Genomic DNA, 22425 nt, shown 5'->3' with positions numbered 1-22425 from the left:
GGCTCCAATCCCCTAAAAGAGCCTGCTACTTCTTAAATACAATACCCAAGTTTATAACTGCAAAAACCAGCAGGTACCAGCTTCTGCTGAGAGCAAAAAGCTCCCCACCTGTGCCCTGCAGCCCAGGGTTCCATTAGAGGGATATATCCCAACAGCAAATGTTGTTTGTAACCCACCCGAGCCTTATAGCACCCACACCTTACAGCACCCACACCTCTTAGCACCCACCAGCCACAGCCACACCCTTATAAAACACAGCTGATAAGATACTACAGTGAGCAGAGCAGTGGGAGCTTCAGCAGACAAGAAATCACCCTTCCCAAAACAGAGAGTGCAGCTTTCACACGCAGTAACCTCAATTCTGAAAGCTGGCTCTTTTCTAAACACCTCCCCACCTCTCACTTTCAGTGCCTTCACAAAAGATGTGACAAAAGCCAAGCCTGGGTTCCCAGCCCAGCCATTCCTCTGGGATAGGAGAATGTGGCACTGGACGTGGTGCTTGCTCCTGTCATCAGTAGAGCAGCTGCTTGCACAGAGCACCTTCTAATGCCCACAGGCCAAGGAGGGGGCTCTTCCTCTGTCCCTATCCATGCTGGCACCCACACAAATGGCACTACAAGACCAAACCGCCACATTCCCCACGCTTTGCAGCACCACTGACTTTATTTGGCATCTTCAAAAGCAGCTTTTTTAACCCTAAGATATTGCAGATATTTTTTGGTCCTGCAAAGCTGTGCAGTATTTACAGAATCAGAGCATCCAGCAATGCAAGGCAGACTGGACAAATGTCACTCCAAAGACAAACCAGTCTGCTCCTGACCTTCACCCTGCCCTTTCCCTTCACAAACTCAGCAGGGAGGGAAAGGGAACAGAGGTTTAATACAGAGACATTTTTAATCACCTTTTATAACCTGCATTCTCTAGGACTGAAAAAGCACCTTTCCCTTACATTATTCAGAAAGCAGCAAAGATAATGTGACATATTGGTGTGTAGGTGTGTGGGGGCTGGTTTCTTGTCGGGGGGAGGGAGGGCTGAGGGCTCGCTCTGTGTTTCAGAGAAATGAAGCAGCACAAGATGTACCAGTTGCTCTGGTAACAAAGCTTTTTTTTTTTTTTTTTTCTGCAAGAATGAAGCATCATTTTAAGCATTTTTCAGTTCAGACTTCCTTGCCTGCACGGCAAAAACAAATCTGCATTTCAGAAACACACACACTCCATTTGAGTCAGCATGGAAAGGACCTTCTCCTCCAGAGCTACTATAACATCCTGGGGAAGCTGATACATTGAGGGTGCCCGTTTTCCTTCTGATGAAGCTACAGGAGTTATCACACACCAGTACTCCAGCCCAGCCCCTTCCTGCAACCCAGAAGGAGCTGGTAAAAGCCCAGCACCACCTGTGAGGTGATGCCTGTGGAAGCAGTGGAGACCCCAGCCCTGGTGAGCATCCCCACACAGCAGCAGCACCATCCTCTCTGCTAGCACATGGAGCCATCCCAGCAGAAACAATGGCTTAATATTTAATACTGTGCTTGTAATACAGAAGGATTATAAAGCAGCTTGTAAGTCTAGTAAATCCATTCCACACTCAGGCCATCCCTGACCTTGAAGGTGACGAGCAGCCAGGGCCTGACCACAAGGGTCTGTGTCTGGATGTGGATGTGAGCGTTCCAGCCAACACCAAAACCATCCCAATGGAAGGAAGAGCCTGGGAGAGGGCAGGATGGGCAGACACAAAGTGCTTTCCTGCCTCAGTCCCCTGGAGCAGGCTCTCAGAGCAGCACCAAACCATGAGGAAAGCCAGGAAGCTTCCCAAACCAGAGGGACAAACCCCTCATGTGCAGTGACCATCAGAGCATGAGGAGGGATGGCTACACACATTCCCACACGTGTGGTTACACTCAGCCTGCACCAAAAGAACCTCTGAAGACCTTGAAAACATAAAAAAGGCCCAAAGCTGAGGGTACAACACCAGAACCACCAATGCTCAAGTCACACCCAACCTTGCAACATCACAGTTCATTTTATAAACATGAAGGTGGGAAAAGAGAAATGCTCACAATGAACCTTCAAATACAACAGCTGTCTAGGGTTAGAGCTGCTTGTTTAAACTGCAAGATGATGGGGCTCTGAATTCCTCCAGCAGCCTGTGAATGGGGGCCCCGGGTGCCCTTGGTGTGCTCAGGACCAGCCCCCAGCACAGCAGCCCAGGTGTGGGGACAAGGGTGGCTGGCAGCACGACCTGCTCTGCAGGCACTGGTGTGCACATGTTCAGTCTGGCCTCTCAAGCAAGGCACAGCAGTCAGTCTGCAGCTAAAAAAGCTGTGTATGTAAACTACAGTTAATTCTTTATAGCAACAATCCCCAGGAAATATTAATTGTGTGCAGCATGGTAGCTTCTTCCACACAGATAAAGCAACAGTGATTAATTATCGAGCTATTGACCATCAGCCTTTCAGAAAGGGAGACAATAAACCAACTGATAATTAAAAACAATTACTGTCATTCTTCACTCAGGCTAATTATCTGAACTCCTATTAATGACCCAGGAACCTGTGGAGTTTCTGTTCTCACCAGGGCAGATGCCAGGGCCCAGCACTTGATCAGCAGCAGCCGGACTGAGACAGATGTCAGGCAAGTTAAACGTGGCGCAGACTCCACTCTATTTTCTCATATCCACCCTCAAAAATAAGTTAAAGGAAAAAGGAAGTCTTCTAAAAGGCTTTATTTAGGATATTTATCTGCTACCCCACCAGCCTGCACTGGTGGAATGCCTGGGGATGGCAGGAGGAAAGATGCCACTGTGCATGGAGTGCACAAACAGCACCCAGGAGTGCAGGACATGCATTATCCCTCCTCCTCTGGCATCTACAAACTCCAAGACAACACTACCAAACACAGGCTTGTGCCTGGGACATTCCCACAGGTTTGTCTCAGGAACCAAATTGTCCCAGCAGACCTGCTGCTCCCAGCTCTCCAGCAACAGGTGACATGGATTTCAAATATTTTATTCACTTTCTAATACCCACACACCTCAACATCTCCACCTACTAGATCAAACCTGGGCATCTGCCTCCAGGTGGACTGGCCCTGACTTCTGGCAAATACCAGCTGGGCAATAAGCAAGTCCTGACTAAAGACCCTGGGATGCATTTCTTCAATCTTTTCCCATGTGTACTGTGCCCCAGACAGACAAACACAGCAAAACAAAAAGCAACTGCAAAACCCACATTCCCTTCAAAGAGCTGCCTCGCTTGGGCTGGCAGAGGACATGGAGAGCCAGGAAGCTGTAGAGGTGCTCCAGCTGCCCTGGGGTGGCTCCCAGGGGGATTCCCCTGCCCTGCCCCATCAGGTGGGGACGGTAAAGGCACTCCTTGGAGGGCCACAGCTGACACGGGCGGCACGTGGATCCCACATGCTCTAAATTAGAGCACAGACTATTGCTGCATAATAGCTTGGTGATTATATGGCATTTACCAGATAATTAAGCAATCAATAGTTATTGTGCAGTTACAGAGGTGCCCACATACTCTATCTTGTACCCTGTAAAATAAAACCTTGCTGAAGCTGTAAATGGAGATCCACATCCCCAGGGCACCAGGCGAAGCAGCACTTGGCACTAATGACCCCTGTCCTCCTGGCACAGTTGGGAAGAAGCACGTGAATATGTAATCTCAACATCATTTACTTGCATGTTGTAAAATACACAAGATGAGAGGTACAAAGGTTACCATCTGATCTATTTCCTGGATTTTTTTCCCACTACTGTGAAGGTTTACATAAAAATCCTTCCTGGATGACACCATCCAGGGGCCACTGTGTGAATGGCCATGGCTAAGTCTATAAAAACACTGGGGGATTGCTCTGGTTTTCCACTTACTCAGTGCACAGTGAGTAGCTCACTGCATGTGTCCCCAGGCTTTGCACCCATCTATTGGGCAGGTATTTCTGAGTAGCCCAGTGTCCTTTTCCTTTGAACCCCTGTATTTGTTGGTGCTAGACACCCCACTGGTTGTGGCCCTGATCTATCCAGGCAATCCAAGCACATACTGTATTTTAAGGAGCATTTGTTTGCTCTCATGCAGAGTAGAAATAAACAGCAACAATAATGTTCTGGGACATAAAAGCAGCATTTCCTCACAATTTAGATAACGCTCTGAAGAGTCCTAGTGAGTTTTGTGTTTAGAGTTGCTTTCAGCCATCAGCTAAAAACCAGCGAGGCAAAGGCTTATTTCCCCAAGTCCAACTCAGTGTATTCCTGATAGTCATCTCCTTAAATACCTATAACAGAAATAAAATCCAAGGACACAAAAATTCACTACTGCAACAACGTCTGGCACAGAAGCTAGCAAGTTCTCAGTCTTTCATCAAAACCAGTTTACAATCTGTAACATTAGATGCAGGATTATTAGAAAATAAAGAAAAGCTTCCTATTCAATTAGAGAGATAAATCATCACCAGTGCAGTCCCTCATTAAAATAAAAATTGAGCTATTCACAAGAGATTGTTAAGCAGCGAACAAGGAATGTTATTTCTCTCTGCATTTTTCCAAAGTGAAGGGTTTGTGGTTGGGGTTAGAGAAGTGAGAGCAGAGCACAGAGCAGAGTCTCTGCCGAGGGTTCCTGCAGTGCCCAGGTGTCACTGGGGTATGGCCAGAGCTGGAAAGAACCAAAGGGATATTTTAACCTGCTGTTCTGAGCAAAGAAAGACCTTTACTTGAAAATACAGAGGTCAAACAGAACCAGTTGCCTCTGCCTCGAGCACAAGGCTCAGAAAACAAGGCTTTCATTCACAAAAGCACTGTGAACCACCTAAAAGGGATCTTCAAACCATGACCCAGAAAGCAGGATCAAAGCAGCAGCAGCAGCTGCATCCCGATGCACACACTCTGGCAGTGGGTGCCCTCCTTCTGGGAGCTCTCAGGGTGCACCAGGCTTGGCCAACACAACTCTCCTCCCACGAGCAAGGAGAAGTGCTGTGCCAGGGGCTCCCCAGCCTCTCCAACGCAGCAGATGCTGAAGCTGGCTCCATGAATCCCTGCTCTCTGAGGGCTCCTGTTACTGTGGTACTCCCAGACACTTCTCAAGGCTCCTCAACCTGCTGGACTCTGAGATCATTCAGCTGTAAGAACAACATAACCATGCCCTTTATCCCATGGGATCAATGGCAAGTTTGCACCTTGCACATTTTCCCCCCAGGTCCTGGGCAGGCCACCTGGTTATCACCAGGACACCTGAAGTCTCCAGCACAAATGTGGCCATGCAGCAGTGTCAGACATTGCTGCTGTATCAGACTTTCCAGGGGAAACATCAAGGCTGCAGAACACGGACATAAAACATCACCCCCTGCCTGGAATAAACATTTCACTTCTGCCTCTTTCCAACAGCAAAGTTGCTTTTCTTGCTTCAGAGAGGGACCAGCCATGACAAGGGGGGGTGATGCTCACCAGGTGACTGCTCCTGGCTGAGAGCACAGGGGTTGCACCTGCAGAGCTCAGGCTGGCAGCCAGCACCAGAACCCAAGAACACAACCAGAGGTGCAACAGCCTCTAGGAGGGCAGCAATGGTGCACCTCAGGTAACACAGCACAGCAGAAGGGTGGGTCACCACCCCTGCAGGGATTTAACAGATGTGTAGATGTGGCACTTAGGGACAAGGTGGGCTTGGCAATGCTGGGTTATTGTCTGGACTAAATCTTAAAGACCTTTTCCAAACTAAATGATTCTGTGAACAGTCCAGCCCTGTCTGAGAGGGGTTTGGAAATGGCAATGGAACAACCATCTAATTACAGAGGACGCTGCTCCTAGGTATGGATCACTTCTAAGGGCTGATTTAGAATGGAGCCAGAAGGTCTGCGTGTCTTGAAAGTTGATCCATTTGTTTTGCTGCAAGAGATAAATACAGCGGTGGTATCTGGAGAAAAAGAATTGCAGAGATCTTATTTCCACGCTGGGTTTTAGGGTGGGACACCATAAACAGTTATGTATGTTTTATATCAAAGTCTCCTTTTGTTTATAGAGTGTGTGCTACTCCAGGACTTCAGTTTAAGAGAGCTGTGAAGTCAGGCTTAGCCTGAGCTCATACCTCAATACTTACTAATTTGGTTTGGACAGCAACGTTTTCCCCTCCACCCCCGTCACCATCCCGTCTGGCACCGGCACCACGTGAATCACACCGAGGACAATCCAGTTACTCCAGCATGTTAAAAACAGTTAGGAGGAGGATTTTCCCCTCGTACAGCACGGGAAAAAGGAACACAGAAACGTTCAGCCTACACTTGGGACATTTCTGGGTGGTTTTTTTCCCCTTTGAGGTAACACACAGAAAGAGTTGAACCCAGCGAGAGGAAACCCGATCAGCTGAGCCACACCACCAGCAGCACCAGCTTATTTCCCTTTTGTGCTCTCCACAAAAACACGACGCTTTGAAAAGGCCGTTACAGGCACATAGTTTCCACAGATTGTTAGAAATATGAACCAGTTAAAATTAGGTCACCTTCCACCGTTATTTTAGCAGCTGAGAAGAAAAACAGTTCAGAAGGGAGCTCCCGTGGCAGGGAGCACATGGTGGGAAAACAATGAATACCAGAGGGGAAGGCTCCCTGGAACATAACCTTGATAAGAACAGCTTTGGGGTGGGGCGGTTTTTCCTTTGTTTTTGGTTTTGTTTTTTTTTAAAATCCGTTTCAGTTCAAAAATTCATACATTTTAAACTGCAGAAGTTCCAGTTCATCTTTGGTTCACTTCAATCCCTTGATCCTTCTACTGACAGCATTAGTCTACAGCAGCAGGAGGATGGGGGAATCTTGGCTCTTTAAACACCATTCTCTTCAGCAGGGGCAGCTCGCTGTCTTTAGAGCATGACAAGCAAGAGCTGTGTCTCCAAAACCACAGAGTAGGAGCACATGAGTATATTCTTTTCTATAGTCAAAATGAAACATGGGCATGACGGGTAAACAGGATCTCTGAGTGCCCACACACGCATGAGTACACGTGTACACAGCACTTGTGCCCACACATACAGGAGTTTCTTGGAGAATGAGGCCCAGGGGAGGTACTAACTCCCAGCAGAACCATAAAAGTTGGCAAATTCCTCGTGCAACCTTGACAAGAAACATCTCCCCACCACATATAAACACAGATATACCCAGACTTTGAAATAACTAAATTCCACCCCAAATGCGCAAGAACAGTCCATAAAAAGACCCCACCAAGATAACAAAATCTGGAAATCCCCCAAGCTAAGAAGTGTTTGGGACAGGTGACATAATACAGCAGAAGGGCATTTTAAATATTCTTGTTAAGAAGTTCATGCTTTTAAAATCCTGCTCTCCACAGTCCCTTCACTATTCTCATCTGGATTGCTGCTTCTAGATGTTTAGAAAAATTCAAAGCAATCCTACTGACTGTAACAGGCACTTTAATAAAAACATTTTAATAGTGTTTTTAATCCTGTAGCAGGTTCCTGCCAGTGGAAAGGATGGCAGGCAGCCTGTGTGCAAGCAGAGCACTAGACTGTGGCAAACTCATTTGGCAGCCTATTGCAGCCGTAAACTCGGCTCTTAGACGAGATCGAGATTTAGCTATTAAAGCACAGACTTCTCACTCCCTCCTCATCATCTAATCAATAAAAAGCAACTGGGGGGAAAGGGGGAGAAAAAAAAGCAATTCATTTTCTCGTGACAGTTTCAGAGCTAACGTGAATTGCTTATTATAAGAGCTCTGTGTGCTACACGGTACTTGCACACAAGACCAAAAGGTCAGAGTTCAGCAAGGCTTCTTGTCAGGTTTGAAATGGTCAAATCCTAGTCAAGGTGATGTGCTGGGATGCTCCATGTTCAACACACAGCCAAGGCAAACAGCATCACTTCAGCTGGAACTCTTACCTTATAGACCTGCCCGTAGGTGCCATTGCCAACGAGCTCTACCAATTCAAAGATTCCTGCAGGATCCTAGGAGAAAAGAAAAAGATTGTTAAACAAGCAATATTTATAGACTTCTGAAAAAATAATTGTTTGATGAAGATCAGCATTTCTCTGACAAGGGTTTTGAGTGGTTTAAGGTTTTCAGGCAGACCAGGGATGGGAATTACAGGGACAATGAGCAGAAGCGTGGCACTGTCCAGGTGACAGCCCTGTGTGGGCAGCCCAAACACTCTGGGCAGCACAGACCTGCCCAGAGCTGCCCACCTCCAGCACCTGGGCTGGGAGATGCCAGGCAGGTGCCTTTGAGTGACCATCCATCCATTGGACTGTTCTCTGCTGATCTATGAATACTCAGGGCATGCTTTAAATGCAACGCAAACATTTGCTATTAAAAGTTAGATTTTCTTATGCATTAGTTTTGGAATAAAACAAGCCAACTGGCAGGATGCCATTCTGGGGCTCAAAGCAGGGGTTTCCAGGTCGGTTTCTGAGGTCAGCAGCATTAGTGTTACTTGGTCTAAAGGCCATTTTTGGTTTGGTGCATCCTGGCTGTTGACATCCTGCTTTGCCAGTTGAGATGAGCAGATCCAAGACAATGCTATATGAGGACACAATACCTTGTACAAGTGGCAACAAGGCACAAAATCCTGTCCCCAGGTCCCCTGCACTTGGCATGTGCCCAGCCAGGGGAAGTGCAGACACACACACGTGCACCCACCAGCACAGTCCAAAGATGATATGAGCAGGGAAGTACGAGGGAGGGTGGGGAAAGAAAAGAAAAAGAATAACCAGCGCTGCTATTTTCTCCTCTGGATGGGTTTTCCCCTTCCAGAAGCTTTATTTATACTCTCCTGCTCCTCCTCCTCTTTCTGTACTCATCACTCCAATTCTGGAGAGCACAATTCCCCTGGAAGCTGGCAGATGTGGAGGCATCCTGACATCCCTGGGGTCTGTGTGTCCCTGAGCCCACCCTGCCAAGGGGCGACCTTGTCTCCCACACCACCACCCATCCTCATCCTCCCTGCTGGGTTTTGAGTCACCTGAGCTGCTGGATGACTTGGCATCCCAGTGAGCCCAGGGATACCAGCTCCCAGGGATACCTCCCAAGGAGGATCAGCCAGCAGCACTCCTGAGGAGAGCAGAGATGGACACCCACCACCCTGTTACAGATACAGAGGTTTCATTCATTACAAAGCTGCATGAACTCAAGACGCTTGTGGGTCCAGAAGTCAAACACTAGATCTTTGTGAGAAGCTGAGAAGCAAGGTTCATCCAGTAACAGCTCCACAAAAGTGAACTAATCTGAGTCCTGGGGCAGCTTTCCACCCAGCCAGGAACACGTGCTGCTGTGGAGCAGCCGGGGTTTGGCACAGCTCCGTGCCAGGGTGACAGAATGGCTCTGATCATTCAGAAATGCCACATCCCCCTTCTGCCTGCTCCTCCATCATGTATGAGCAGCTTCCTCAGGCTGCCTGGGAAACCCTGGGGTACTCCAGGGTGGGAACAACACTCAGCCTTCAGTGGGACAATCTGCAGGAAAAGGCAGGGAAAGACCACCAAGGACACATCTGCCCTGGTGCAAACACACCTGCATCCACACACTCGAGCTGGGCACAGGTGAGGCTGCAGCACAACAGGTTTCCAGCATGCAGCATCTCAGCTGGGTGTGGACAGCCTGTGGGTTTTGCTGCCTTGGTACCACGAAGGGAAGTGCCAGGAATGGATGGGAAAGGGAACTGACACCGAGCTTCCACACTGGGTGAGGAGGTGGGGGAGGGGGAAACATGGCAGCAGCTGCTGTTTATTTTTTGAGTTTCTTTCCTAAGGGTTGTTCTCTGCAGCGCTGAAACAACTCTGAAAGAGGCTTTTCCAGTGCTACAAGTATATCTATTTTTGAATATTCACTAGGAGATTAAGGCAGAAGAAAGCCGTGCCTAGGGCATATGCTTAGGAGGTTTGGAGAAACATCCAGGGATGCAGCTGGCCATTTCTGATAAAAAGAACTCTTTTTTTGCAATATGTTTTCCAACCTCTTTTAACAAATCCTCAAACTCAAGAGCATCCCATCTCACCATCCCAGGTTCACTGCTCTTATGTCAGCAAACATCACATTTGTGGTTCCAACAGGTTTCCCTGAGTCCATCCATCACTTGTTTGTGATGCCAGTCCCACACCTGTCTCTGCTGTCGCCATGCCCAGGGCAGCTCTGTGCCAGGAGGGTTTTCCCCCATAGCTCCCATCACCCACACCTTCCACTCCTGGCATCCCATCCTGGGTCCCAGCAGCCAGGCAGTTTCCCTGCTGCAGTGTCCCCTCTCCATCCTGTTTTCTCCCTGCATTTTCCCAGAAGCATTGCCAAGGTAACTGGGCATCTCTCAGCACAGCCAGCAGTGACACCGCTCCCCTGACTGCTGCCACAGGCAGCTCCACCTCAGCACAGCCAACACACTGGGAGCAGCAGGAGCACAGGGGGCTGGATCTCTCCTCCCAGACCCACTGCCCTCCTCCCATGCAGCAGGCAGGCAAAGGGAAAAGCCTCTCCCCAAGAGCCACTATAAGAACCAGGAATAATATGCTATTAATGGCCTTTCCAGAAAACATGCAGCAAAGGATGGTGTGGGAAAGGAAAAAAAAATCCTGCTTCCCACTGGCCTCCCCATGACAGATTCATTCACAGAAAAGAGATTTGCATCTTAATGGCTGCTGGAGAATAGGCTGTCCCTGGTACCAGGGGCACATCCTGCACATCCCACAAAGCCCCTGCTGAGATGCTCCAGGAGGGTACCAGAGCAGCTCGGGAGGCTGGAGTGGGAAGAGAGGGAGAAAAATAGAGAGACACACAGCATGGGTGATGTTAGCCAGGGGAAAAAGAAATCCAGCCTGCAGAGCCCCAACCAGGACCAATCCAGGCCAAGCAGGGAATAATCTCAGACCAAATATAGCCTGTGCTGCAGATCAGGGCTCACAGCAGCGCCGGGCTGCACTTGGCTGGGGGTGGCTGCAAAGCTCATCCCACACGGCTGCTTCCAGCCTGGCACCCTCCTCCTGCTGCTGATGCCCTCTCCTCAATCCAGGAGGGACACACAGGTGATAAGGCTGCTGCAGCCTGCTCTTCCCACACCCCAGAATGCCTTCACAAGAACTACTGTACCTCGTGTAACTGCAAACAGCTGCACTGAATAACAAGCCCACAAATAAAAGGAAAAAAAGAGGTGAGCTGTTAGTTTAGGCAAAGAAGGTGCATTATTTAAAACAGGAGGGAGAGAGACAGCATTTGAGACAAACACACAATCTTCAGCTCTACATTAGCTTCACTCTAACTAGAAAAGGATTTTTACAGCTGTAGTAGCACCAGGACTTTGCCAAGGTCCCTTTAACTAAGGGAGGGTCCCTCCCTTCTCCCTGCTACTTGGAGCTTGTGCCTGAGAACACAGGAGCAAACTCAAGCTCTCCATAAAGTATTCTCTCCACAAAGCAACAAAACACTCAAGAGGACTCTTCATCTACCCATGGGATGGGAAATGTTTCACAGAGTAGCACCTGCAGGGAGGGTTGTGCAGACCCAGTGTTCCTCCAGGCAGAGATGGGTTGGGACCTGCCTGGATCTGCCTCTTGTGCCAGGATATGACCATGCTGCCACAGATAAAGCCAGGACAGGCTCAAATTCAAGTGGGAAATTGTTCTGTTTCTCCCAATCTCTCAAGAAAATCAGTGGTACTAACGTTTCAGTAGCTAAAACCAGTCCGAGACAGAAAAATGCAGAGGCATCATCCTTTCCAGCAATATCATGGGTAAGGAAAAAAATGTCCACTTTATTTCAGCAAACAGTGTATTTGAAACTGGTGCATTATCAGAAAAGGGACTTCTGTGTGTGGATGATAAAGCAGGATATATTCAAATTTCAGTAACAAAACAGGCCTCCCTTTTGAAGACTTATCAGCACGGAGCACACAGTGGGGCTGGCGGGTTCCTGGTTAAAACTGCTCCTTCCCATCTGCCTAACCCAGACCCCACAGAACTAAAGCTGAAAGATGTCCTTGCCCACACCACAATGTCTCAACAAGTCCAAGGCACAAAAGAGACAACACTTTGCTTGAAGAGACTATTCAGAGAGCAATATCCACACCCAGGGCTAAGCCACCCAAGGGCCAAGGGCTGCAGGTGTGTATCAGTGCTGGCTATGGTGAACAGAACTCAAGTGCTGTTAGTGAGCAGAACACAAGTTAGCCATCTTTAAATACCACTATGCAGGTGTCCATAGACACAAGAAATATTTATACACAGCCTGTACATCAAATCTGCTTGTTTTCCTTGAAGGAGACTCATTTTTCTCCCTTCTAGCCCACATAAAAAGGGATGTAACAGGAAGGGTTACATGAGGAAACAGTGGAAAGATGCTCAGGAGAGGGGAACCCAGGGGCACACCAATTAAACCACGATTGCTGTGGATGCACAGGAGGGGAAATCAGAGATTGGAGCCTCTGTAATCATTGTGCACTTAGTCTCCCAATTCTAGCAGCTAATGACAACTTCCAGCCAAAAATCATGGAGCTACCCAGTCATTAAGCAAATGTAACAACCCTAGAGAAGGAAAAAGCACTGTGTAACCAGAGGCAGCACAGTTACGGGTCAGTAACAGAGGAGTGTCCCCAGGCACGAATCAAATCAGCTAAAGCAGCTCTGTGGCATCAGAAGAGTTTTTTTAATCTCCACCAAGATATAAAGCCTGTGCACTAATGCTCCCAAGCATCAGGATATTATGGGCCTCTGCCTTACATCTCCATAATAAAACAGCCTCAACAGGAGATCCCACAAAAAACAAAGCAGGTTTACAAAGCCATTTACTCATCACCCTCAACACGAGACCCAGGGAGCTCTGTCTGTGGGCAGGTGCCTCTGCCTAGACAAGTCCTGGGAGTTACAAAGAGAAACTTTGGCACTGGGAAGCACCAGAGGGTCATTCTTCCCAAAAAGCTGGCTCTTGTAAACTAATGGCAATGCCATGGCACCCAGACAGCCCAGGAAAGCCATAATCCCACGTGGCATCACACAGCTTGGCACGGCAGCACAGTCAACCCAAGTGGTTGTCTTGAGGTGTCAACTGTCTGCAGAAAGTTGGGTTTTCCAACCCTACCAAGCTCCAAGCAGAAGTGAAAGATCATTGATTCAGAATGGGAGAAAGGTTTTGCAAGGAGTGCAAGGAGATACAGAAAAGCCTTTCAGCACTAGAGTTCAACAGGCAAAACTCATCAGGATAACGTTTCTGATTATGCAAAGCATCACTGCAAGGAAGGAGTACAAGGATGAAGCCTTTCATTCTCACACTTTACACCTGCCCAGATTTCATTTTCCCAAGACCAAATGCTGGCTGGGCCGTACTCTGTGAAGCCACCTCTCATGCTGGCAGGAAGCTTTAGAAACTCTGTAAACAGCCATAAATCTCCCAGGCATCAGGACCTGAGTAACCTCAAGCTTTACAAAGTCCCCTGCTATTCCTTCTGAAGGGGCATCAGTTCATTCCTTTTGCAGCACTTTCTGCACTGGCTTCTACAGCAAGCAGGAATTGAGGCACTTGTGCAGTGTGACAAAACAAGGTCTGGATCACCTTGGGGAAGTTACCCCAAATGACACGCAGTTCACAGAAAAATAGAGGGGTTTGAAGAGCACTTGAAGACACAGCTGCTTTTTAGTAATCAGCTGGCTGTCTCCATCTCCAAGGCACTTCTAGTTAACAGCCCTGTGAGTAATATGAAGATGGACTGCACAAGCCAGGAGAGGATTGTTAATATAGCTGCAGACAGCAGCAAACAAAGCAGGAAGGCAGAGGCCAAGGCAACAAAATACTGAGTCACTGGGAACTTTCTAAAAAAGATGCTGGGGACATGACTTTTTCAAGTTTCAATCACACAGACATAGCCCTAAGGCTGCCCATTAATTAAAGCAGTGCAAAAAACCTCAAAAGGCAGCACAGGTATTTTTGAGATAAAAGCCAAGCAATGAAGCAGAACCATGCTGGACTACTGGATGTTACTCAGCCCTCACAGGGATTGTTTAATCTCACGCCTTCTCCTGCTAGCTTTGGTACCTTCCCCTCCTTCGCCCACCCATCCAGAGACTCACAAAACAAGCTATCATCAATGCCATCTACCACTGCACCTCCTGCCTACTCAAGCAATACAAGCTGCTCTACTTGGAAGAGTAATAATGAACTCCCCAAGGGCTTTGTTTTCACTTTGGAGAAGCAGTTTGTCCTCCCTCACCCCCAAACACCCAGCTCCGTAACTTAAAAGAAGATGTTAGTCAAGAAACAGCATTACTACACAGCGTAAGAAAAACTGCTCTCGAGGCTAAGCTATTAACAGAAGAAAAATTTCTCCCCTGGACAGCTGAGAAGCCTGTTTACAAATCTATTTGAACCACTCCTCTGCAGCATCTCACCAGGAGATGCTCTTCCAGGCCCTACTGAGAGCCAAATCTGTGCTCTGTCCATTCCCCCTTTCTGAACCATAAATCCACTCTCTCAGGTCTCCAGCACTCTCCTCTCCAGCTTCTCACTGCAATAAAGCTCCAGCCACCATGTGAGTGTTCTCTTTCCTTTCCAGAATGTTAACACCTGCCAATAGTTGGCAGCAGCAAAATTAAATAAGAACTAATCACCACATTGGGCTTTTCAGTCAATAAAACTGTATTACTTCTTCAACTATTACCTGTTCAATTTAGGATGTAAGTGTAGATTTGTAGCCCCCAGCCAGTAAAGGAATAGCCAACACCAGTGCTTAGGGAAGAAAAATACAAAATCCCTTATGCACATAGACAGCTCATTCCCACTTGGTTCTGCAGAGGCCAAGCCACTGAAGCTACAACAAACTGAGTATTCCAGATTTCCTGCTCACAGACTCAAACTTGCACACACAAAATTAGAGTTCTTCTGACCTAGTTTCTCCTTTCTAGCACGTCAAAAGAAAAAGCAGCCATTCTGTACCCTCTCCACAAATATGAAATGTGGGAGCTCTAAGCCTGTAAGGAACACATGTACTGACCTGGAAAAAAAATGGTTTTCTCCTACCGAAATGATGCAGTTGTGGCACTGCAAATGGTGGGTCCCACAGGCCAAGATGCACCAGTGATACCAGGAGAGGACAACAATGACATATATAAAATTAACCTTCCTGCAGTCTTGCATGTCAGAGCAGTCCAGGCCAAGGAAAAGCCACGCACAAGCTACATATTTATATTAATCAAAACAAGGGTCCAAGCCTCCTCCCCACTCCTTCAAAAGCATGGCTAGCAACAAGGAGAGTTCAATTCTCCTGACGTCATTCCAGCAAAAGGCAGCAAGTTTTGACTTGAGGCTAATGAAAATAAACGTGTGGCCACCGTGAGTCTCAGCATGGTAAGGAAATGCTGAGATATTCAATGACCCTCAAAACAACACAATTGTACTTATTCATCATCTGAAGTTAGTTTCCCCCCCAAAGTTTCCCTCCATTCTTCTCATCCTTTTAAAGCTCTACAGCACAATCCACAGATCACCAGGACAGACTCCATGAATTGTTTGCAGCTGTATGACAAGCCCACCTTCCAGCTCACAGCAGACTGTTCATCCAGAAGAGCCAGAGGCCAATCACACCAGAAGCATCAGCAAAAGCACAACTGCTAAGTGAACCCCAAGGTTTTCAATGCCTTGCTAGATGAATGCAGCCTCAGCGCCATCAACCCCTTCAACATATGCCTAATTCAAGCACACAACTTCAACAAGGCAATATATAAAAGGCTTGGCTGAGCTCAGTGTCTCTAAAAAGCTGCAGTGCCAATTATAAATCACATCTATAGCCCCCAGAAGATCTAAAGTCACTACCAGTATTGTACCACACTTCTTCAGATGCAGACATCAATGAGAGCACAGCAGCTGGATGCTCTCCTCACTGGAAATCATTCATGTAGTTGCAGACCAATAAGATATTATTCCTAAATGTTTAGCTCTCACCCCTCTGAGAAAGAGAGTTTTAACCTTGGCCAGCAAATGTTTGCATCAAGCTGAAATCGTTACCTACCACTAAATGCTGTCAAAGGTTTACGGGCTCTCGGAGGAGTTGGTTTAATTACCTACCAAGGCAGCTGTTTTGGGAACTGCAGCCTCTTAACATCCCACTCCTGGAGATGCACTGTGCAAAGCATGGCTGCTGCCAAGCTCGTGCCAAGAGAAGGGAGCACCCTCTCACACGCAGGCAAACATTCGGTCTCCAGCAGCAGGTCACGCCTGGGGCTTCGTCTGTGTGAGTCTGCAGGGGTGACAGAAGCCAGTCTGCCCCTTCCTGAGGCACTGCTGGACACTCCAGCTCCTGCAGCCCTCACAGGAGGCTGCTGGGGTCACCATCTGGGACCACCTTTGCCGAGAAATGACAGCCCTGCTCCCTCCTTGCAGTGGGAGTTGTGGCCAGAGGGATGGCTTAAAACAGGAGAATGTCTCCCTCCCAGATGCATTTTGGAGCAAGACAAGAAAAGCAATCTTAAAACCATTTGTTTTTTTAAACTAGGAGGGTTTTGCATCTCTTATGTCTATTTTTCAGTTATGGCTGTGGGCTGAGCTGACCAGAAAACTTGTCAGGGATGAAAGGGCTGTAACATCAACAACCCATGGACTACAGCCCTCAGCAGCAGAGATCTGTGCAACAACCAACACACACCAGGCATGTAGGCACGCATTCCAGAAATCCCTGAATCCCAGATTAAAGCAGCTGCCATTACTTTTCAATATTTCCTTGTCCCTACACACATGTCTGGAGAAACATCACCTCCCTGCTGGATTCACAGCAAGAGTTTCTCACATCAGCCCGGTTTTCACAGATCATCTGGAGACGGAGTTATCTGCTGGTTTTGTGCTTTTCAAAGAGTTTACCCACAGCCTGTCACTTGTCATCAGCTCCTCACACTTGGCTCTACAAGGGCTGGCTAGCAAGAAAGGCAGATAACTCTCCAGTGGCAGCAGTTTCAAGAAAGGACAATATGGGGAACAAATCACTTTAAATTATTGAGCAGAACTCTGCAGGATAGACTGTAGAAAAATCCCAAACTCCACAACTCTACTACCAACATGCCAAAACCTTGTATTATAAACTCACTTTTACATTGAATTGCCTTGACAAATCAGCAGGATTATTTAAAAGATTATCAAATATGTATTAATTTGCATGTTTCAATTTAGAAATACATGTCTCACCTGAGCATTAACAAGATGTGGGGAAGGGGAAAGGAAGGCTTCTCACCTTTTTTCCTACATTTCACAGGCTGTGAAATGATCCAGCAGGAAGTCCAAAAGGTTGGTTATGACAGACACTCAAACTGGGTGGAAAACAAGGTCCCACAGCAAAAAGCAAGCTCCTGCCTGATCCATGTCAAAAAAACCAGCCTAAAATCAGGGTTGATCCACAGCTGCTGAAGTGATTTGCAAGATTTTTTTTTTTTTTTTTTTTTGCCAGGGTGTGAAGTATTTCCCATAGCAAGTCTTCTGTATTTCTTGGTGGCTTCCTACATTGTGAAACACTCTCAGAAACTGAGGGAGATTTTTTTATTTTCAAACTCCCATGCCCCAAACTACTAAACTTGGCAGGGGCACACAGATTATTTCATTTAGTTCACTTGCTATCTGCATTACAATTACAACAGCACTTTGGATGAGACAAGGTGAGGGACCTTTCTCCCAGGCATCCCAGGATGATGTGCAGGTTTTGCTTTGCAAATCATCTTGATGTGCCATAAATCCAACCACCACATTGTGCTTTATGGGACCCACTGTGCTCCCTGTCAAACTGGAGCCCTGTGACACCTCGCAGCCTTGGGAGCTCTCTGCTAGCTCTGGTCCCTGGAACCAGCTGTGACATTATCTGGCTTTCTGCAGAGCTCCACAATTTTTTATTAGTTCACACAAGGAGGCTGGAAACGTTAATATAAACACACAGAGAGCAGCTAAGCAAGCCCTGTGAGACCACAGGGACCAGCCTGCTGCAGACCAGTACAAGACAGGAAAACAAAGCAAGTGGGGAAGCCCATAATAATTGGAATTTCAACTGAAAAATCAGACCTATTCCTCCTGGAGGCACAAGGTGCCAGCAACCACCCTGCCCACAGTCCTTCCCCATACTCAGGATTGGGGTCAGCTCTTCAGGCCCACCTCCTTCAACCCAACAGAGACACCATACATCCCCACGAGGATTTGGCCCACAGTCATGATATGTGAGATTAATCATGAGTGTTTAAAGATCTGAAAAGGGGATGAGAAACATTAGTAACTGCTTCTAAATTAATTGCCATTATTGTTATTTGATTTGCTAAACTCTCTGGGGCTAGATTTTTTTTTTAGAAAACTATGAACATATCAGATTAATCAACTTAAAATAAATGGTCTTGATTTATTTATTTCTGCTGTATCTACTCCTCTTTAAGCTTGGCAACTCACTGCATTCTTTCCATCCTGTGAAAGAAGAAGAACAGGGGCTTTGCTTTATTATTATTTTAAAGGAAGGTCTACAAAGCTTAGCAGTTCTAGGAGTTTAAATCATGGCAAAACTATGTTGTGAAGGAGGATAAGTGCAAGGCTGGAGCTGATTTCCACACTCTGCAGGCACCAGCTTTGCACTGGGAGCCCACCAGCAGTCACACCACACAGTCCAAGCAAATCAGATCTATTCCCCAATAATTCAGGCATCCAAAGAGTTGAAATACACCCTACCAGGTTTCAACAGGGGCTGTCCCAGTGTGAGGCACACTTCTTGCATAAAAGTCCTGCTAGCAATGCTAGCAAGGAAGAAGTTTAATCTCCTCTAGCCAGATTTCACTGTTCCTGAATCCTCTGGAAGTTGGGTCAGCATCCTTCCCCCCCTCCTAATCCCCTGCCCTCAGCTTTAGCAATGCAGCAATGCCTCTGCCAGCAAACTAAAAAGAAAAGCCCTCAAATATATTATGCTGAAGAATATTAATCTTGTGCTCCACAGAATATTAAGTGGATTACATCTACAGCCTCCAAGGAGAAAAACGTTGATTCCCATGTATCTTGTGCTATTATTCACCCCTATTAGTTTTTCCTGCCAGCCTAACATAAGTCATGACAATTTCCCATTAATTAGTGAAGAGCTCAACTGGCTTGACAGACCAATCCTTGAGAGCAAGAGTGGGACTTCTCCATGGCCAAGAGGCAGATCAGCCCACTGTGGCACAGCTGCTGCTCAGGAACATACATACAAGGTGAAGAACAAAGCCAGCTTTGGGTTTTCTTGGATGACTTCCTGGTGGGATCACCCTTGAACATCTCTTTGTAAAGGTAACAGAATAGAAAAGAAAATTGCTGACATCATTTGAGACGTGCCCTTGAACGAGGCACAACAAACAGACAGAGATGGATGTTTCTAGGGATGGATGCCTCTAGGGAATTGTGCTGGGGGAAGAACTCAACAAAAGCTTGAGGTGCCTGTTCTCATACCCAGAAAGGAGCCCTGATCCCAGGCTGAAGGGGAACACCACCTCCCGAGGGTGAACCCACCATGCCTGGGTGCTCCCCACCCCTGGGGACTGCACCACCACCAGCACCCCTCCCAAACACCCTGCTCAGCCCTCTGCTCCCTCCAGAACCATTCAAACCACTGCAAAGTGTCACCAGCTGACTTTACTAGAGTTTTACATATTCTTTGCAGAGGTGTTAATGACTCTAATAAAGAACAAGACTGGGATAAGCAGCTTTAATACCACTTAAATGCTTACGATTAGGAGAAACAAGAGAGCCTGCAAGGGCCAGACTCTCAGAGGGAGAGGACTGTAAATTACTCAGCACGGAGTAAGCAAGATCAAAGTCACTCCAAAAAGATGCAGCCCACTGACAGTGATGCAAACTCAGCCCGAGCTTTACCCAAACAGGGTGTTCCGATGATAGTCCGCTGCACTAAATAAGGAAAGGAAATCTCAGGACGTATGTTTTGTTCTTAACAGAATGCATAACCAAGAACTCAGCTTCGGCTGATGCATGGAGACATTCATACTTTCTACTGACATCTTGTTGGTCTGTGCAGGGAAGAGAAACACAACTCCTTAGTTGCAATTCCCAGGCTCCATCCTCTTTTTTATAGTTCCTAGAGTAATTTCAATTCTACACAATAAACAGCAGAACAGATAAGAAAAGCCTTATCGGATGAAGAAGCTTACAGCTTCCCACATGGGCAAGACAGAGAGCTAATGGCTACAGAAGCAGATAAGGATGCTCATAAACAGAAATCAAATCCACGTGTTTCAGCAACAACACACCACCACAGAAAGCAAAATAAACGGTACAGCAAACTCTGCCAAGCCAGCCTAAATCCTCAGAATGCATCACTTCATCCCTCCTTGCAGTCCCAGCTGGCCCATCACTGTCTCTCCTGCTCTGAAGGGAGGGGACATGCTGTAGTTTCACTGTGAGCCAAAAGCAGCGTGTGCTCAGCTGAGCTCTGGTCCACCTTACAGCCTCAGGCTACAGCAAGAAAGACAAACTACTACAACACCAAGATGCTTTTGCAATCCTTTCCTTCTCTGAAGACCTGTGTTGAAAAGGAATATTCATTACGCAGGGAAACCAACTCAACTATCAGCTTTCCCAGACTGCAAGTGATGCCAAGCCAGGATGGACTTTTTGTTCAGAGTAACACCAAGTATGCAACTCCAATCCCTTCAGCACCCATCCCAAGGCTCAAGCTCCAGTGCCATTTCTCATCACTGCCAGAGACCCAGATTGTTCTGCAATACCCAAACTCATGGTAAGCTGCTGGCAGTACACTGGCACCCTGGGTTTCTCATATCACTTAGACTAAACCAGAGACACAGAATGTGATCCTCACCACTGAGCCACTCCAACAGCTCTAACCTGCTGGGTATTATCTCTTCATCTGATTCATCTCCCGAAAATTGACGCCTGCAAGTTATTTCCCTTCCCTCATGTCCCAAACATCACTCTGTGTTGGCAAGCATACAAGAAAAGCATTTATCCAAAGGAATTTGCTCATCAAGACTTGCAGACACTAAAACCACAGGTTATCTAATCTTAGAAGAGCATAGTTTAATGGCCACAACACAGGATGAGAGGCCAAAGGGTCTGACTTCTGCTCTGAGCTCTGCTGGGGCTGCCTGGCTCATAAGTGAATCTAAGGAAGATGTTTGACCACTCCTCACCTTGATTTCCCCTGCTATGAGACTCTCCTAGCATTCCTTTCCTCACAGGGAATCTTATCTATAAAGACCTTATTAGCATGTGAAAAGGGTTATGGATCTCCAGCTGCGTACATAAGGAAAAGTCCGGAGGAGTGGAGAAGCAGCACTGGCCAGGGAGCCTGGAGACACATCCTCTTCAGTGTGCTCAGCCCACTCCACATCTGTGTTCAGAGAAACATTTGAACCCTTTCCCCCTACAGGGAAGGGAAAAAACAATAATTTCCTTTTTCTTGAGAAAGCTCAGAGGAAAGATTAAATTTTGCATCTCTTAAGTCAAGGAAATAATTCTTGGAATAATTCAAGGAAAAGATTCTCCCAAGAATATCAAGAGACTGCACCACCTCTGGAGAGTCACCTGCAGAACCACCTCACAAGCAACCCCCACAGAACAGGACAACCCTCCCTGTCCCACCCTTTCTCTGGAGGCCCCTGAGTGGCAGAACTGGACTGAGCAAGAGGAAAACCAGAGGTCTACTCTCAGTGTTCTGCAAAATCTGAAAGGTGGGGAAAATCCAGAGCTGGCACAGATGAAAACAGAGCTGCACTGCCAGGGTCTCACAGCACGGCTCCTGCTGGGGGCCAGAAAGGGCTTCTTCTGGTTCTAAACAAACTCCCACTTGGAAAACAACTGAATATTAACAAGCAAGCTAGCATTTCAGCTCTTTTGGGAAGGAAATAGAGTTATCCTATTGGACCTGCGCCCATCTTTCCCAGCTGCCTCAGTTAACCTTGAAGGCAGATCACACCAACCACAGCAGTGCCAGAAACAGCCAAGCACCAGCTGGAACTGCTTCAGTAGAGCAAGACCTCTGCCCCTAAGATTGGTCCACAAACCTCCTGCTTTCTCCCAAGTGGCAAAGGACAATGCAGTGAAGGACAGAAAATATGTCCACTCTGGTCTAGCCATGTGGAACAGACAGGTCTCAGAGGAGCAGCTGGCTCAAGAACTTGAAGAAAAAACAAAAAAAGCTCAGGTCTCTTTAAGAGGAAAATGTCCCATTGTTCCATAATTAATGGAAAGCAGAAGAGGTTTTATGGACTCGTTGAGAAATGAGGGTGAGCATTAGAAAGCACTTTTCAGTATTTCATGATCACAAGGTGAGCTGCTTGCATAATACTGACAAAGAACATGAATGCTGATATCACAAGGCAGTTATGAAACTTGGGCTTTAAATACTGAATAACAATAACTCAGTAATTAAGTCTCATAAGTAATTTTTTCTCCTTTTTTTTTACCCTTAACTGCAAAGTAGATGCTGCAACCTTCAACTGAGG

At 47.0% G+C, this 22425-nt stretch overlaps 1 protein-coding gene across 9 annotated transcripts in view; it reads right to left on the bottom strand.

Moving 5' to 3' along the window:
* The window catches only part of TNIK (TRAF2 and NCK interacting kinase), a 153110-nt gene that overhangs the window by 118168 nt on the left and 12517 nt on the right, over positions 1-22425 (bottom strand). For all 9 annotated transcript variants that reach the window (XM_038146288.1, XM_038146281.1, XM_038146280.1 and 6 more), the window contains exon 2: positions 7882-7947. In XM_038146288.1, coding sequence (XP_038002216.1) covers positions 7882-7947 — 66 coding nt within the window. The remainder of the gene's footprint in view (positions 1-7881; positions 7948-22425) is intronic.

This window comes from Motacilla alba, chromosome 9, assembly GCF_015832195.1.
Source record: "Motacilla alba alba isolate MOTALB_02 chromosome 9, Motacilla_alba_V1.0_pri, whole genome shotgun sequence".
In the NCBI taxonomy this organism is placed as follows: Eukaryota; Metazoa; Chordata; class Aves; order Passeriformes; family Motacillidae; genus Motacilla; species Motacilla alba.
The sequence above is the reverse complement of the archived record's forward strand: the minus strand, read 5'-3'. Positions and strand labels throughout refer to the sequence as shown.